At 39.2% G+C, this 17,170-nt stretch overlaps 1 protein-coding gene across 2 annotated transcripts in view; it reads left to right on the forward strand.

Moving 5' to 3' along the window:
• DOCK11 (dedicator of cytokinesis 11) overlaps nt 1-17,170 on the forward strand; it is a 202,450-nt gene that overhangs the window by 58,299 nt on the left and 126,981 nt on the right. For both annotated transcript variants that reach the window (XM_043895989.1, XM_043895990.1), the window contains exons 7-10: nt 9,407-9,541; nt 11,942-12,119; nt 12,524-12,603; nt 14,079-14,162. In XM_043895989.1, coding sequence (XP_043751924.1) covers nt 9,407-9,541; nt 11,942-12,119; nt 12,524-12,603; nt 14,079-14,162 — 477 coding nt within the window. The remainder of the gene's footprint in view (nt 1-9,406; nt 9,542-11,941; nt 12,120-12,523; nt 12,604-14,078; nt 14,163-17,170) is intronic.

Raw genomic sequence — 17,170 nt, forward strand, 5'->3', positions numbered from 1 at the left:
GTGTCTTGACACTGGCCGGCCGAGCCTTCTAGGGATGACAGGGATTAAAGCAGGGCAGCTGGGTATCTTTCAGAGGGAGGTGAAGTTTACAGACCTTTATTCACTTAAAAATTTCTGGATTTTAAAAGCTATGCAAAATCAGTCCTTTGGATTGTTTGAAATTATGCACAACCACTTTAAAACTATTTTTATCAACAAGTCTGAGTCTTTTTCTTGGCCATGTTGCCTCTCAGAAATAAGGCCATCTAATAGCCAGGAAGGAAGAAATAGAATCATGTGAGAAGGTAGAAAGAAAAAAAAAGGAAGGAAAGAGGGTTAGAAAAGACTCCACAAAGTCCAGTAGATAAAAGAGAATCAGAAGACTCCTACTTTATAAGGGCTTTTGAGAAAGCAAGCACATGACCTCTAATGCAATATGAATAATGTAGCCCAAGTAATTTGTACATGGGCTGCTTTAGAAAGTTCAGCCTCCCTAGCTAGCTGCCAGACAGTTTTGCAAGAACATTGAGGGCAATGGATGGGCTCTAGGGAAAAAAGGCTGGTGAAAACTGAGTTGAGCTCTTCCTGTTGAAAGATTGGAAGACCCCATATTTAGGAAATAAACCTTTGTATTTTCCCCAGTATCCACCTTTCTGCCAGTGAGGTCAGATGGGATATAGTCTGCACCATTTTCTACAATTGTCATTTTCCCAGAAGTGCTTGCTGGGCTTCCCTGTTATTGGCTGAGAACTAGCCCCAAGGAACCCAGGCTACAGGAGAGCTGCTAATGACATGTGTCCCTCCCCAAGTCACAATTCTCTGGTGCCTGAGCGTCCTTTCACGGAGGCAGATGCTGGCAGCTTGTAGCTCTCCCAGAAGCTCTGTTGGTTGTCTGGGCACAGTGACCACTTCACTCAGCTCATAATTGCTTTTTTCTCAGTGTTCATGTTAAAACAGGACAAGCCTTGTCATAGGTGATTAATTTCCTCAATTTGTACCTTCTAGATCATGAGAACACACCCCACTGCTACTCTTCAGTTCCTGGGAAAGTTCTGGAGAGCAGTTTAAAGATAGCATAGACAATAAATGATCCCTTGGGCAGAAACTCCAGTCATCACGGAAACGTCCGTGCTCTCTTTCCCAAGTAGCTAGCTGCTAGGGACATCTGCTTTTTTCAGCGTCTCTCCATATCAGTGAAGGAATTTAGTGTGGACTAGATAGCTCTGATATTGGACTTGACCTTCCTGTGGTATTTAGAACTGTTTTTCCTGAGGGATATAATGATATATGGAATAAGGAAGAATCTGATCTTGACTGTGGTTTTTCACTAAAAATAAAAAATCTGTTGCAGATTCTTGGCCAACCCTTTGGGACACCCACCTTTAGGCATCTTCTTGGCTCAATTTGGTCACATTCCTCAAGTTCCCTCCTCTCCGTTCTTAGCAATTAAACATCGAAGTGTCTGGGTATGTTATCGGGGTTGCAAGTTCAGTTGCTTGATGTATGACTCAGTTCTAGTGCCCTTTCTTTCTTTTTGCACAAAGCAGAGCCATTTGTTATATATCCAAGAGTCTAAGAGTTCTCACTCTTTCACTGTTACGGGAGGGTTTTTTGCCTTCTGCACTGGGAGAACAACAAATCAAAAGAGGCTTTTACCTAAAAAAGCACATATGAAATTAAAATAATTGCTGGGAGGCCAAGGTCACTGTGTTTATTGGAACAGGGGTAGAGGGAAGCTTTTATTTTTGATACACTAATACCTTGTATGCTCAAGTCTCCCAGTTCGTCTCTCACAGCTGACAAACAGATTGCACTTATTTTAATGGGTAAGGGATTTCTCACTAATTAGTTTTTTTTTTTTAAATGTTTCCTTTGCTCTCATTCATTGGTGAATGTTTAAAGCCATTTATTAGGGGCTTCTTTTTTTATTTTTTAAATAATTATTTGACTGCATTGGGTCTTAGTCGTGGCATGCGGGATCTTCAATCTTTGTTGTGACATGCAGGATGTTTGGTTGTGGCGCTCAAACTCTTAGGTGTGGCATGTGGGATCTAGTTCTCTGACCAGGGGTCAAACCCAGGCCCCCTGCATTGGGAGCTCAGAGTCTTAGCCACTGGACCACCAGGGAAGTCCCTATTAGGGGCTTCTTATGTGCCAGACACTATTAGGAATCAATGAATTCATCATCACCAAATGTATATGGAATACCTTATTGGAATAAGGTGTTGGCACTGTGGAGGGTAGAAAGAAAAAGAGGTGTATCATGTAGAGTTTGAAACCTGTTTGGGGAGATGAGACACACAATAATGACATATTGTTTAAAGGTGGTACAGAGATCCAGTGCTTTATGAGTCCAAATCACTGTGAACTGGTGTGAGAGAAGGCTTCTTTTATATATAAAAGATGAATATATATATATATATAAAGATATATATCTATGTAAAAGATAAGTATATATACACACACACATATATATAATACACACATATATGTGTATATTTATTTATTTGACTGCACCAGATCTTAGTTGCAGCACACAGGATCGTCTGTCTTCATTGTGGCATGCAGGATCTTTAGTCGTAGCAAGAGAATCCTTAGGTGTGGCATGTGGGATCTAGTTCTCTGATTGGATCGAACCCAGGCCCCCTGCATTGGGAGCCTGGAGTTGTAGCCACTGAACCAACAGGTAAGTCCCAGAGAAGGCTTCTTGAAGGAGGTGGGGACGTCAAGGAAGGGAATCAGAAAGGAGGTGAGCATGGCAGGTAGTGTGTACAGGGCAAGTATATTAGGTGAAGTTGTGTAGTCATGGGAAATAGAGTTGATTTGGTCCTTTGCTCTCCTTGGGCCTCAGTTTCTCTGCTGCAACATGGAGATGATAATAGTAATTACCACACAAGGTCATTATGAGGATTTCACTGATATGAGAGAAGCACTTAGTCAGAACTGTAATGTAGTAGGCACTCCACAGATGTCACAGATCGGTATTATTTTATATTATTAATAGGGCTGTGGGAGTGCCTTGAATGTCAGATCAGGCATGGGAGCCTTACCACGTATTTGGGTAACTGAGGGTGATTGGAAATTTGAGCAGGGCCATGACATGCCCCAAGAAAGACAATAAATTAATTTGTCTCTAATGAGAAGGATGTATTGTAGACCCCTCTTTTTAGACTTTGCTTCAAACTAAATAGTTAAAAAATTTTCCAGGGCCCAGATATGATAGAATTATGTAAGTAAAGCTATTTGGTTTTTAACCAGTTGTCCAGAGGGTAGACCTATGTAGTATATTATAAAAGGATATGGTAGAGAGTCATAAGTGATATATTAGGTTGTCAACCTATGGGTAGGGGTACTTTAGCAGGATGACGTTCCCAACATTCTGGTGTAATTAATGGCAACTCAATTTTCTGAAAAGTTATGTATGGGATTTTCTTCCCTATTATTTCTTTCATCGTTGCTTTGAACAGTTCTCAGACCCAGTGTGTCTCCTATTCTCCTGCTTTCTTCTTTTCTTTGCTGCCTCTTCTTTGCTATTTTGAGACATGACTCAGGTAAATTTCCCCCTCCCAATTTCTACATTGCTCCTGGCCCACCTAACTTTAACAAAGCCTTCAGACCATCCTTTCTCAGGGCTCCTGGTTCATTGAATTTAGCAGTACATAATTACCCTCTAGGGAACACACATAGGTTAAACACCCTTGAGATTTGTTACATAAAATGATAAAAGGCTCTCCTAATTTGAGAATACTAGGTGCTTAAACCTTCCTGCCTTCCATTATTGAATCAACCCGAGTGATAGAAGCCCTTTATTCCTGCTTCAGAAAGGGTTGTGTGGGGTAAATGTTCAAAAGGTTGTTCTCAAGCTCAGGGCCTTCAAGCTACTTGGCAGAACCTGATGCCAGAGAATAATCTCCTTTGGCTAACTCTGTTTTGTTCTTCTGGGTGGTCTGGGTAGGCCACTGGTCAGGATTCATGCTTCTCACTGAGTAAAGTGGGGCATTTTCAGCTGTGTTCACCATCTAGGAAACAATAAAATGGGGGAAGAGGAAGAAGAATATGGGCATTACAGAGAAACGCCCTTCTGTTGGATGAAACCACTGGAGAATCTGCACTGGCGAATGAATTATTCATTCATTCCTCATTCATTTTGCAAAATTTTATTGCATTCCAGGCACTGTCACAGGTACTAGGGCTATAGCAGTGGATGAGATGTGGACCTTAATCGTTTTAAAAGAGACAGCAAATAGATACATAGATGAATAAGATATATTTGAATAGTGATGATTCTATGAAAAAAGATAAAATAAGATGCTGCTACGAGGGCAGGTAGTCACAGAAAGCCTTTCAGAGGAGGTAAGAGTCAAGCAAAGACCTGAAAGAAGCTGTGGATATGTGGGGGAAGAGACTTCCAGGCCAAGGGGACATAAAGCGTAAAGGTCCAAAGGAGGCTTTTTTGTTTGAGGAACAGCAGGTAAGCCAGTGTAGCTGCATAATTAGAAATAAAGTCCATGAGGTAACCCAAGGCCAGAGCATGCACGTCACCCCAGGCTATGGGGAGGATTTCAGGTCTTAGTCTAATCTCAATGGGAAGCCATTGGAACGTTTGGGCAGGATTCTCTGTCATTGTCCTATGATTTTGATTCTAGTTCTGCCATCGCCTTGCCCATGTGAACTTGAGTGAGCTCCTAGTCTCTTAGTTTGCTGTTAGGTAACATGTGGATAAAGATGCTAATCCCCAAGTGACATTAAAAAAATTAGCTCTTGGTTACAAAGAACTTGAGGCCATCAGATGAAAGGTATGATATAGAGTAATTACTATGATATAATAAATATGATATGATAAATAAATATGATATAGAGTAATATAGTCATTTTAACAGCTGTCTTCTTTTCAAAATGGAAAAAATTAACAAGGTAGAACTGTGCCCTAAATAGCAACATTAAAAAATGTCATGTTTCTGGGACTTCCCTGTTGATCCAATGGCTAAGACTCTGCTTTCCCAATGCAGGAGATCTGGGTTCAGTCCCTGGTCAGGGAACTAGATCTCACATGCTGCACCTAAGAGTTCATATGCCAATAACTAAAGATCCTGCATGCTGCAACTAAGACCTGGCACAGTCAAATAAATAAGTATACTTTGTGCTCAGATGCTCAGTCATGTCCAACTCTTTGCAACCCAGTGGACTATATAGCCTGCCAGGCTCCTCTGTCCATGGGATTCTCCCAGCATGAATACTGGAGTGGTTTTCCATTTCCTCCTCCAGGGGATCTTCCCGACTGAGAGATTGAACCGAGTCTTTTATGTCTCCTGCATTGGCAGGTGGATTCTTTACCACTAGCACCACCTGGGGAACCCCACATTTATATAAATTTATAAAGTCATGTTTCTGATTTCCGTTTTGATTCCATATGAGAGATTTAATTTATTTGCATAGTACATCATGCGAAATGCCGGGCTGGATGAAGCACAAGCTGGGATCAAGACTGATGGGAGAAATATCAATAACCTCAGATATGCAGATGATACCACCCTTATGGCAGAAAGCAAAGAGGAACTGAAGAGCCTCTTGATGAAAATGAAAGAGGAGAGTGAAAAAGATGGCTTAAAACTCAACATTCAGAAAATGAAGATTGTGTCATCTGGTCCCATCACTTCATGGCAAATAGATGGGGGAACAATGGAAACAGTGATAGACTTTATTTTCTTGGGCTCCAAAATCACTGCAGATGATGACTGCAGTCATGAAATTAAAAGACACTTGCTCCTTGGAAGAAAAGCTATGACAAACCTAGACAGCACGTTAAAAAGCAGAGACATTACTTTGCTGACAAAGGTCTGTCTAGTCAAAGATATGCTTTTTCCAGTAGTCATGTATGGATTTGAGAGCTGGATCATAAAGAAAGCTGAGCACTGAAGAATTGATGCTTTTGAACTGTAGTGTTGGAGAAGACTCTTTCTTGAGAGTCCCTTGGACTGCAAGAGATCAAACCAGTCAATCCTAAAGGAAATCAGTCCTGACTATTAATTGGAAGGACTGATGCCGAAGCTAAAGCTCCAATACTTTGGCCACCTGATGCGGAGAACTGACTCATTGGTAAAGACCCTGATGCTGGGCAAGATTGACGGCTGGAGGAGAAGGGGATGACAGAGGATGAGATGGTTGGATGGTATCACCGAATCAAAGGATATGAGTTTGAGCAAGCTCCGGGAGTTGGTGATGGACACGGAAGCCTGGCGTGCTGCAGTTCATGGGGTCGCAGAGTTGAACATGACTGTGTGACTGAACTGAACTGAGAGATTTAAGATATTCCTTTCTTCTTTGAAAAGTATCTTAAAAGCTTCCCAGAAGTTGAAACCCAACATATATCATAAAATATTTGAATGAGAAGAAATCTTAGAGATCTTATGAATCTGTTGTGGGGACAGTCTGATGTCTATAGAAATGACTTTTTAAGAAACTTCCTTACTGTGCAGACTGTATGCTTTAAGCCTGTGTAGGAAATCACTTGGGGATTGTGGCCCCCAGCTGGGAAGGCAGGTGTGTTATTTGTTCATTTCCAATAAAGTTATATGTAGATAATGAAAAACAAAAGGAGGTTACAGATCGTGTAGTCTGATCCCATCACTTTACAATTGAGGAAATGGAGAGAAGGCAAGTCGTGAGGACAGTTGCACTGCTGGGGAGCAGGAATGCTGGGTGAGACTCAAGATCTGTGATTCCAGGCATCTTCTCTCTTCCCAGATCTGCAAGCTACATTCCTACCTCAGTGTCACATTTAGACATAATTGCAGTGTTACAGGAAGTGATTGACTGTAATTTCAGATCCCTTTCCATCTCTATTGTAATGATTGTGCCTTGCTAATATTGGAAGTGCCGGCTGCCACAAAGCATCTTTGCTTGGTGAGGCAGCTGTACATGAAACAAATTTTGCAGGCTATAATTTGACTCTGTGCCACAACTGATTTGCTCTGTATCTTTCCTTCCTCTGGTGCTGGCTAAGGACTCTGCCAGTGGATTCTATAGACTGTACCACTGAGTCTATGAACCTTGAGTTTTAGAGTTGATCATGGTTCAGATTCTAATCTGGTTGTAATTTTTTATGTTAAGATTTACCTGGAAAATTTATTTTTATCGTACATAGTTTTTGTGATAACTTTTAAGAAGTGGTATTCTGTTCATTTGAAATGAGCTCATTGTGTCATTTTAGGTCTTCTGGTTCCATCAGTTTAATAACAGATATGAACCATTGTCATAAAAATAAGCAATATATACACACACACACATATATAATGACCATTATGATTAACTTTTTCCTTGTATATGAATCTAGATTTCTTCAGTTACAGTTGCAGTAAACTTAAATGTGGGTAAAATGAGATCACACAGACACACACACACACTTTCTGTACCTTTGTAATACAGTAATATTTACTTGATCGGTATTGAAAACCAAACTGGTATTTTTCTGCTTGAACTTCTTTCTACTGATTCCATATAGCCCGCACAGTCCCTCCCTGAAATAGATGCTATAAGCATTTACCAGTCTAACCTGTTAGGGTGTTCCTCATACTGGTATATTTTGTTGTTCATTCTAAAATCAATGGTATTTGAACAAGTCAAAAATAACTACAAGTGTATGATTTCTTTTTTACTGATTTTCCTTAAAGGAAATGCCCTTTAACGTATTTTTATATTTTGCCTACTCATGCCATAGAGAAATAAATTGTTGATATTTTGGATACTTTGCCAGAAGTTAATTAGTTTTCAAGAATAATCTTGCCAGATACTACTCTTTCCTTAATTAAAGTTCTTAAAACAGTCAGAGATCATACTGGATAGTCATATGGGTTATTGAAAACAGCAAGCTTAAATCTGAAAACTGACTTCTGTAAGACAAGATGCATAGGAATGCATTTCTTCAATATGATCATCAAGAGACTATTTCCTATTCTGTCTCTCCATTCCCACCCTGAAATCATTTTAGATCTCTTGTCCTGGGGAATTTTATTATAACAAATGCTGGATATATCTTGCAGTCTGTGGCTTCTTTCAGCTCTGAATCCCCCTTTCCCACCTCCTTCAGCAGGTCCAAGACTCTTTAAGGGAGAATAGAGGGGCGGTGTCTGAGTCTTTGTGACCCCATGGACTGCAGCCCACCAGGCTCCTCCATCCACGGGGATTCTCCAGGCAAGAACATTGGAGTGGATTGCCACGCCCTCCTCTAGGGAATCTTCCCAACCCAGGGATTGAACCCAGTTCCCCAGCATTCCAGGCAGATGTTTACCAACTGAGCCACCAGGGAAGCCCAAGAAGACTGGAGTGGGTCTTCCCGACCCAGTAATCAAACTGGGGTCCCCTGCATTGCAGGTAGATTCTTAGCCAGCTGAGCTACCAAGGAAGCCCAGAGGGGCTTCCCAGGTGGTGCTAGTGGTAAAGAACCTGCCTGCCAGTGCAGCAGATGTAAGAGATGTGGGTTCGATCCCTGGGTCGGGAAGATCCCCTGGAGGAAGCACAGCAACCCACTCCAGTATTCTTGCCTGGAGAAATCCCATGGACAGAGGAGCCCAGGGAGCTACAGTCCAGAAGGTCACAAAGAGTTGGACACAACTGAAGCGACTGAGCTTGTACACATGCAGAGGGACAGAATAAATGCATCAGGCTGTCTTCCAGCTCTTCTCCAATTCCTGTGGATTTCACCGTGAGTTGCAGCAAGGGTACTCCTTAACTGTTAATCCCTAATTTCAAATGGATGGCCTGATTCCATTGGGCCTTTTAACGTAGATCTCAGCCTACAGGGCTTTCAGCAGCAACTTGTAGCAAGTGATGGTGCTCAGTGTTTCCCTCTGAGTACTTTCTAAGCTGGACTCTCAGGAATAGGGACCCTGGAGCAGCATAAGTAAGATCTGCAGGTGAGCTATAAATACATGATACAGGGTGTGTGTGTGTGTGTGTATTGCATATATATATATATATATATATAATGTATATATAATGCAATGAATTGTATATATATATAATGTATATGTATATATATATATAATGTATATGTAAGTGTGTCTGTGTATATATATACACACATACAACTTGGATTTGTAGTGATGTGAATGAAATAATAAGAGTCCAGTTATGGTTTGCAATTAAACAGGAAAAGGATGCTGTAGTGAAATGGATAGTGATTCATATGCATAAATGCTTTATAAACTTTAAAGAGTTAAAATTTCTCCAGATATTTGGCTGAGAGTTAAACCACTTGACTTCAAGCTCTCCATCTTAAGAAAGTGAAGATCATGGTGATTCCTAATGACTTCTCCAAGTTGTCTGCAAATTATCCGGATATAATGTCTGTGGCAAACCCATCAAGGTGTTTTGTTCAGATGCCGTGTATATGTAACAAATGTGTCATTGTTGGTTTTTTCCCCCATAGGTGTTCAAGAGACGGTATTTTTACTTAACTCAGCTTCCTGATGGTTCATATATTCTCAATTCCTATAAAGATGAGAAAAATTCAAAAGAATCTAAAGGTTGCATCTACTTGGATGCTTGCATCGATGTTGTTCAGGTAGGGCTTATGGAGGTAATATTTCTTTCTCTTTCTGGAAGAGGGTTGTTGATCTGTTAAGAACCTCAGTATTTTTCTGCCTTAATGAATTGCCTCTCCACCCACCAAAACGTGCATACTAAACACTCAGAATCTTCTTCAGAATCCCACTCTCCCTCTGTGCTGCCATTCAAGTGCTTTCCCGGTCCTCTGGAGTCTGCTCCAAAGTGCCTCTTGAATCCCTCACCTTTTTTCCATTCTCACTGTCTTCCTCCTGTTCTCTCTTATCCTCTCTTGCCTAGAGTCTTGTCTTCTGCCTTCTGATGTGTTGTCGTGCTCCACTCCATCTTCCTGAGGTACAGATGGGGTCCTTCACTTGTCTGTTCAAAACCTTTTGGCTCTTGATTTATTGTCTTGCATAGTGAGCTCTAAAGATCCTACCAGGGCACTGCAGGCCCACAGTGATTTGACTTTTCCTACTACCCCGCCACCCGCACCCCTGGCATCCCCTTCATACATTCTGTGCTCGGATCACTCCAGGCTAAGCACTCCACAGAGGGCCACACACATGTGCCTTTCTTATATTTGTTCCTCTGCCCAGCACATACTTCCTGTTTGAACCTTATCTTTTAAGACTTGGCTCAAATGGGCCTTGTAGCATGGAACATTTTTTGTTTTCTTCCTCACACTCACTCCCACTAAGTGGAAGTATGCTCCAGTTCCCCTGTGCTACCACTGTGCTGAATTCTTCCCATTCCTTTTTCCATTATAGAGACCATGTCATATTCATGTCCGAGCCCCTTATAATAATTAGGAAAGTTGTATATACAGTAGGGGCTTAATACATGTTTGCTGATTTGAGTCACTGAGTGGGGGGCATGGATGTTAGGGTTAGTATAGACAGGGTGGGGAGTAGAGGACAGAGAGATGATTAAGTAGGAAATTGATTGACCAAGCAATAGGAGCCAAGACTACAGAGCCAGCCTGGCCTGGTCGACTAGAAGGGGCACTGCGTTGATGGGGAGGCAAGAGATGTCGGTTCAACACCCCCAACCTACCTGAATCTTAGTTCACAGAAGTGTAAAGTGGGATTAATAATATCTCCTCACTTTATTAAGTGAGATTGTCATGAGAAGCAAATGAAACAACACTTTAAAATACAAAATATACAATCATCTATGTGAATAGAAGGTACCTTCTTTCATATATTGAATTAGCAAAAAGTTCATTTTTTTTTCTATAACATTACAGAAAATGAAACGAACTTTTTGGCTAACCCAATATATGTGTGTGGCACCTTTCTTATCTTACTGGAAAGAAGGCAGCACATACAATTCCCAGATTTTCTCAATTAGCTCTAGTGCAGTTTGACCTTCCTTTACTGGGGCTCCCAGGCTCTGATTTCCCCTCTATTTATGATTCCCTCCTCCCAAATATTTTCAAATATATAAATCTTTAGGACTTGCTACAGCAGTTTAATTTCATTCTTTACTTTGAAGATGAGAAGGAGGAACTTTCTTGGATCCTTCTTGAATAATGACCATGCGATGGAAAATTACTGATTCATGAGCCTTCCTTGAAATTAATGCTGAGGTTTGGGAGCGGGGGACAGTGTGTCATTTCTTTTGTCATGACAGAGAAAGCAGAAATATAAAAGAAGGTGTCATCATGTTTGATGAAAGGAAGAGGCTTTTCTTGTGTACTAGGATTCAGCCTAGGCCATTTCCATCATTTTTATTGAGAACCACATTTTAATATGAACCAACTACAGTCTTCTTTTATGCTTCTTTCATACTGTGATGAAAATGAATTGGATAGCGATATTGTGTTTTATGGTGTGATATAAAGCAACTACCAGATTTATTTCAGGTCACATTTGAGCTTGTTTTTAAGGGCTGCTTTTGAAAATCTATAAATATGCCAGGAAAACTTCCAGCAGGGTGAAAATAGTAAAACATTGGCTTATTTTTGTCGAGTTAGTTTGATTATTTAAATGTGAAGGATGTCAGAAGGCCTTAAATGATAATACCCACTCAACATGTAGTATTTTATGTCAACTTTGTGCTTATATTTCTGTGTTCAATACTGGTGGTGGTTTGGTCGCTAAGTCGTGTCCGACTCTCGTGACCCCATCGACTGCAGCCCACCAGGCTCCTCTGTCCATGGGATTCTCCAGGTAAGAATACTGGAGTGGGTTGCCATTTCCTTCTCCAGTACTCAATACTGAGGGGGATAAAAAAGATGTTTGACATGGTCTTTGCATCATCTTGGAATTTCTATTGCTTGTTGAAAGAAGCAATTCTTTCATGAAAGTATTGACATACATATGTGCTGAGCTGAGGTAAAAATAAACTAATGAAATCTAATATTAAAAGAGTGACTAAACTAACTGAACACATGCCTTTTCTTTTTTCCCTCCAGTGCCCCAAAATGCGCCGTCATGCTTTTGAACTCAAGATGTTAGATAAGTATAGCCATTATCTGGCTGCTGAAACTGAGCAGGAAATGGAGGAATGGTTGATAACTTTGAAAAAGATTATTCAGATCAATACCGACAGTTTAGTGCAAGAGAAAAAGGAGACGGTGGAAATAGCACAAGGTCAGAATTTTTTAATGATTCATTATTGAGGTAAAGCCCTTGTGTTTAATCCATGGGAACGTCCTTTGTGTAGGGTGAATACAGAACTCTTAATCATGAGGGTTGACCTACTTCTTCATTAAAGGTGACTGTGGAGGTTGATAGGTTTTTCTTTTTTTTTTAAAGAGTTGATGCTCCATTGGCTCTGACATATGAAATATAACCAGACTGAAAACAGATAGGGGATTCATGGCAGATTTTCAAAAGTCCATTAAAGTTTTCCCAGTGCTTTCATAATCAAAATTCTTTGTAATAAATCTAGTAGGAGAGGTTGGGGTGGGAGAGAGAGATAGTTAGGATATTCCTCTTAGGTGATTGTTAATGGTCTGCATGGTTTAGAACATCTGCTTTTAATGAATTTTCAGATGATGAAACTAGCAGCCAAGGAAAAGCCGAGAACATCATGGCCAGTTTGGAAAGGAGCATGCATCCGGAACTGATGAAGGTACACCTTTGTTATGGCAACTTGCCTTCAAGCGAGACAATGCTAATCCTGCATATTAAGGCTGTAATGCTGGATTCCATTTGGCAATGTCATTTCTAAGTTAAAAATCACAACAAATTAGTGAAACAGGTAGAGACTACAAAAGAAAAGTACACTGCTCAAGTTGGACCTGTTCAGTACCAACTAACAGTTTGGAAGGTGTTATTTTTTTTCCCTAGGTTCCAGGGAACCTAGGGAAATATGCTACCAGATTCTTATGAATATTAATTTTATCTGCTATTTCTTATTCAGTGTATTGTTCTTACTGTTTAGTCACTGAGTCAAGTCTGACTCTTTTAGGACCCCATGGACCGTAGCTCACCAGCCTCCTACTGTCCATGGGATTTCCCAGGGAAGAATACTGGAGTGGGTTGCTATTTCCTTCTCCGCATTCAGTTTAATTACTTTGTCATTCATAAGCTAAATATTATTCATTCAAGGTGCTATTGATGTAGATTGAACATGATATTCTGTCTAATAGTTTGTATGTGTTAATTTCATATGAAAATCAGAGTCTGTCTGTATGTGAATGCCTATCTATATGTATATGAATAATTTTACCAGATAAGGATTTTGGTTAACAGACATCATTTGTGTTGATTACTCTGTTCTTTGGTGTTTGAAATTAGCCAGCTTTGAAAGTGTAGAGGTGATTATCATGTCTATGTTACTAGGTTACATATTTTACTCTATGGACTCTATACTAGATTAGGAGGTTATACCCTATTTATCTCCATTTAAATCCTTGCCAAACCTATTTATATTTTTACTTTATTCCTCCTCCTGAGCTATTAACTTATACAGCTTTAGATGTTACTTTTTTCTGTTTTAAATTTACCATTCTTTTAAGTTTCAATGTTAATATGTTTTAAAAAATTTTGAAACACACTCATGATCCCCTGTAGATTTTAATGTGTTCCCTTTGAGTCTGTCATTTCAGACCATAGAGCACATTATGTTTTTTCCTAAAGTGATAGAATCAGAATTGTATATAATATACATTATATATATAACATATATACTCATGGATATATATATATATTATATATGTATCATGGATGAGTAACACCATGGATTAGTTCTCTTGTAATTCTCTTTTACATCACAGGTCTCTTGTATTTCTTTTATGTACTATGGGTTGAATAATATTCTTGGTCTTAAAAAAAGTGTATAGAAAGTATAAATACTTGATTAATAGCACAGGTCATGATGACTGTAACTCTTGCCCAGCAAGCATTCTTTATCCACCTCAAGTACTTGGAAGTGGAGAAGAGTGTATATTTGAAGCTGTGTCAAGTTGCTAGGTTCTCATAAACTAGATCATTAAATAGCATTTAATACTGTTTTGAAGGAAATGAAGTAATGATCAATACGTGTGTATGTATGTGTGTGTGTGTGTGTATGTATATATATATATTTGTCTGTTTCAATTTTAGTATGGAAGAGAAACTGAACAACTAAACAAGCTCAGTAGAGGAGATGGAAGACAGAATCTCTTCTCTTTTGATTCAGAAGTTCAGGTATTAATGATATATTGCTTTAAATAATTGTTGCTTATTCAGATAAACAGTGTATGAAATGTTGAAATCACTGATTTTTGAACTACTGGGCATATATTTATTGCTTTATATCTTTTTGTCTTGGTTGCTTTGAATAGGTAGCTTAATAACTAATTTCACTAGGAGGGCTGAAAATATACAAATAGTTTGAAACTATATATATGTATATATATATATTCCTCTCAATTCTTTATATTGTTTTCACTTCATCTTACTCTTCAAAATCAATAAATTAAAGAATCTTTAACAATGGTTTCAGTGCTTTTAACACATTAAATACAATTGTAATCCAGTATCAGTGAAAATGTATAGTATAAGGAACACCAAGTCATATGAGACATGTTTATTTCCCACTTTTGATGTAGGCCTGTAGAACTGGGATAATTTTCATGTCTGGTTTAATCTCACTTCAGAGGGAAAGCAGTCCAGGAAAGTACAAATTTATGTGCACATGTGTATTTCATGAGAGTGAGGCACTTTTATTACTAAGATACTTCTAAATATGTAGTTAATATTTAGTTCCATGATTCTTTTTAACTTTTATTTTTTAATTTATATTTTATATTTGTGTATAGTTGATTAACAATGTTGTGTTAGTTTCAAGTGTACAACAGAGTGATTCAGTTACACATATATATGTATCTATTCTTTTTCAGATTTTCTTCTGATTTAGGTAATTCCATGACATTTTCCAATTAAATTACCAATTTTTAAAAATGGAAAACTTCTACAGTGTCTAAATGTTACAAATATTTTTCTTAACGGAAAATACTTCACAAGTAAATAAATTACTTGAGGGAAGATGAATCTTTTGGTTTTCTTTTCGGTTTTTCTACGTATTGTTGTTGTTCAGTTGCTAAGTACTATCCGACTGTTTGCAACCCCATGGACTGCAGCAAGCCAGGCTCTTCTGTCCTCCACTGTCTCCCAGAGTTTGTGCAAATTAGTGTCCATTCAGTCAGTGATGCTATCTAGCCATCCCATCCTCTGCCACCCCCTTCTCCTTTTGCCTTCAATCTTTCCCAGCATCAGGGTTTTTTCCCAGTGAGTTGGCTCTTTGCGTCAGGTGGCCAAAGTATTGGAGCTTCAGCTGCAACATCAGTCCTTCCAGTGCATATTCTGGATTGATTTCCCTTAGGATTGACTGGTTTGATTTCCTTGCTGTCCAAGGTACTCTCAAGAGTCTTCTCCAGCACCACAATTTGAAAGCATCAATTTTTCTGCACTTAGCTTTCTTTATGGTCCAGCTCTTACATCCGTACACAACTACTGGAAAAACCATAGCTTTGACTATACAGACCTTTGTCAGTAAAGTAATGTCTTAGCATTCTTTTGTTAACTATGAGGGTTACTCCATTTCTTCTAAAGGATTCTTGCCCACAGTAGTAGATATAATGGCCACCTGAGTTAAATTGCCCATTCCTGTCCATTTTAGTTCATTGATTCCTAAAATGTCAATGTTCACTCTTGCCATCCTCTTTCTGTTTGACCACCTCCAATTTACCTTGACTCATGGACCTAACATTCCAGGTTCCTATGCAATATTGTTCTTTATAGCATTGGACTTTACTTTCACCACCAGATATATCCACAGCTGAGTGTTGTTTCCATTTTGGCCCAGCCTCTTCATTCTTTCTGGAGCTATTAGTAATTGCCCTCTGTTCTTCCCCAGTAGCATATTGGACAGCTTCTCATCTGGGGGGCTCATCTTCCCGTTTCATATGTTTTTGCCTTTTACTACCATTCATGGAGTTCTTGTGGCAGGAATACTGGAGTGGGTTGCCATTCCTCCCCCAGTGGACCACGGTTTGTCAGAACTCTTCACCCTGTCCTTCACATGGTTGGTCCTATGTGGCATGGCTCATAGATTCACAGAGTTATGCAAGCCCCTTTGCCATGACAAGGCTGTGATCCATGAACGGGTTTTCTACATGAAATTTCTAATTAAAATCGATGGAATTTTTTAAATAGTATGCATTATATAAGCATTACAGCTTTTTTCTCAGTGAAAATGTAGCAATAAAATATAAAATAGTTTTGGGAAGATAGATTGTGTTTCTTTTTGCTTCAAACGTTTTTCTAACTAAAATTCTTTTAGTCTGAAATGGAAAAAGTATGTAGTCTATAAATAATGTAGAAGTTTTTCCTTAATAAAAATACCACATGAAAAAATAAAATTATCTGGGGAAAATTTATTTTAAATGTTTCCTCTTTTTTTTCCCCATAGCACTATTATATTATCTGTGTAAGTTCTATAATTTTTTTCCAGAAAGTGTATAGCAGGCCTTGGGAATGTTAGTTCTAAGATATTCATTCAGAAATTTACTCATTTGAACCATGTCTGAGCCTTTGATTCCCTTGTCGTCCCGTGTTCCCCCCTCCCTCGCCATCTTGATTGCACTCTAATTGGACATGTCAGACTCTTTGATTGTATACAAAGAAGCCAATTGACTGTGGTTGAAACTCCATCCAGTGTCTTTAAAAAATTTGTGGTGTAGTGTTTTTGTGGTCATGGAACAGAACTGATTTTATGTTTGTTTATCAGTGAGCTACAGTGAGAGAAAAATTTACAGTTGGGATGAAAGTTTGACCAAAAATTGAATTCAGTGTTAATTATGGAAGACCAATTTTACCACAGAGAAATCCAGGTTGTGTGTACGTTTCTAGGTAGGCAGTGCCATCCTATAATATCAGCCTTCCCTTCTGGCCAGAGTTCAGTGTCCAGAGACGAGTTTTCTACCACTGACTGTAGACAATAAAGAAACACTGACTGAAGGAGATGGTTCTGACTTTGAACTCCTAGGGAAGGCCGTATGTCCCCACATTTGTACTCACAAGCCTCAGAAGGGAAAGGAATTGGGGGCTAGAGTGGTTTAGTCCAGTTTTCCTTCACATTCCACTGTCTGAGTAAGCTAGAAAGGAGAGCAGATAAATGGGCGGAAATTAGAATTGATCTCCATGGCAATGAC

Source organism: Cervus elaphus, chromosome X (genome assembly GCF_910594005.1).
Source record: "Cervus elaphus chromosome X, mCerEla1.1, whole genome shotgun sequence".
Lineage (NCBI taxonomy): Eukaryota > Metazoa > Chordata > Mammalia > Artiodactyla > Cervidae > Cervus > Cervus elaphus.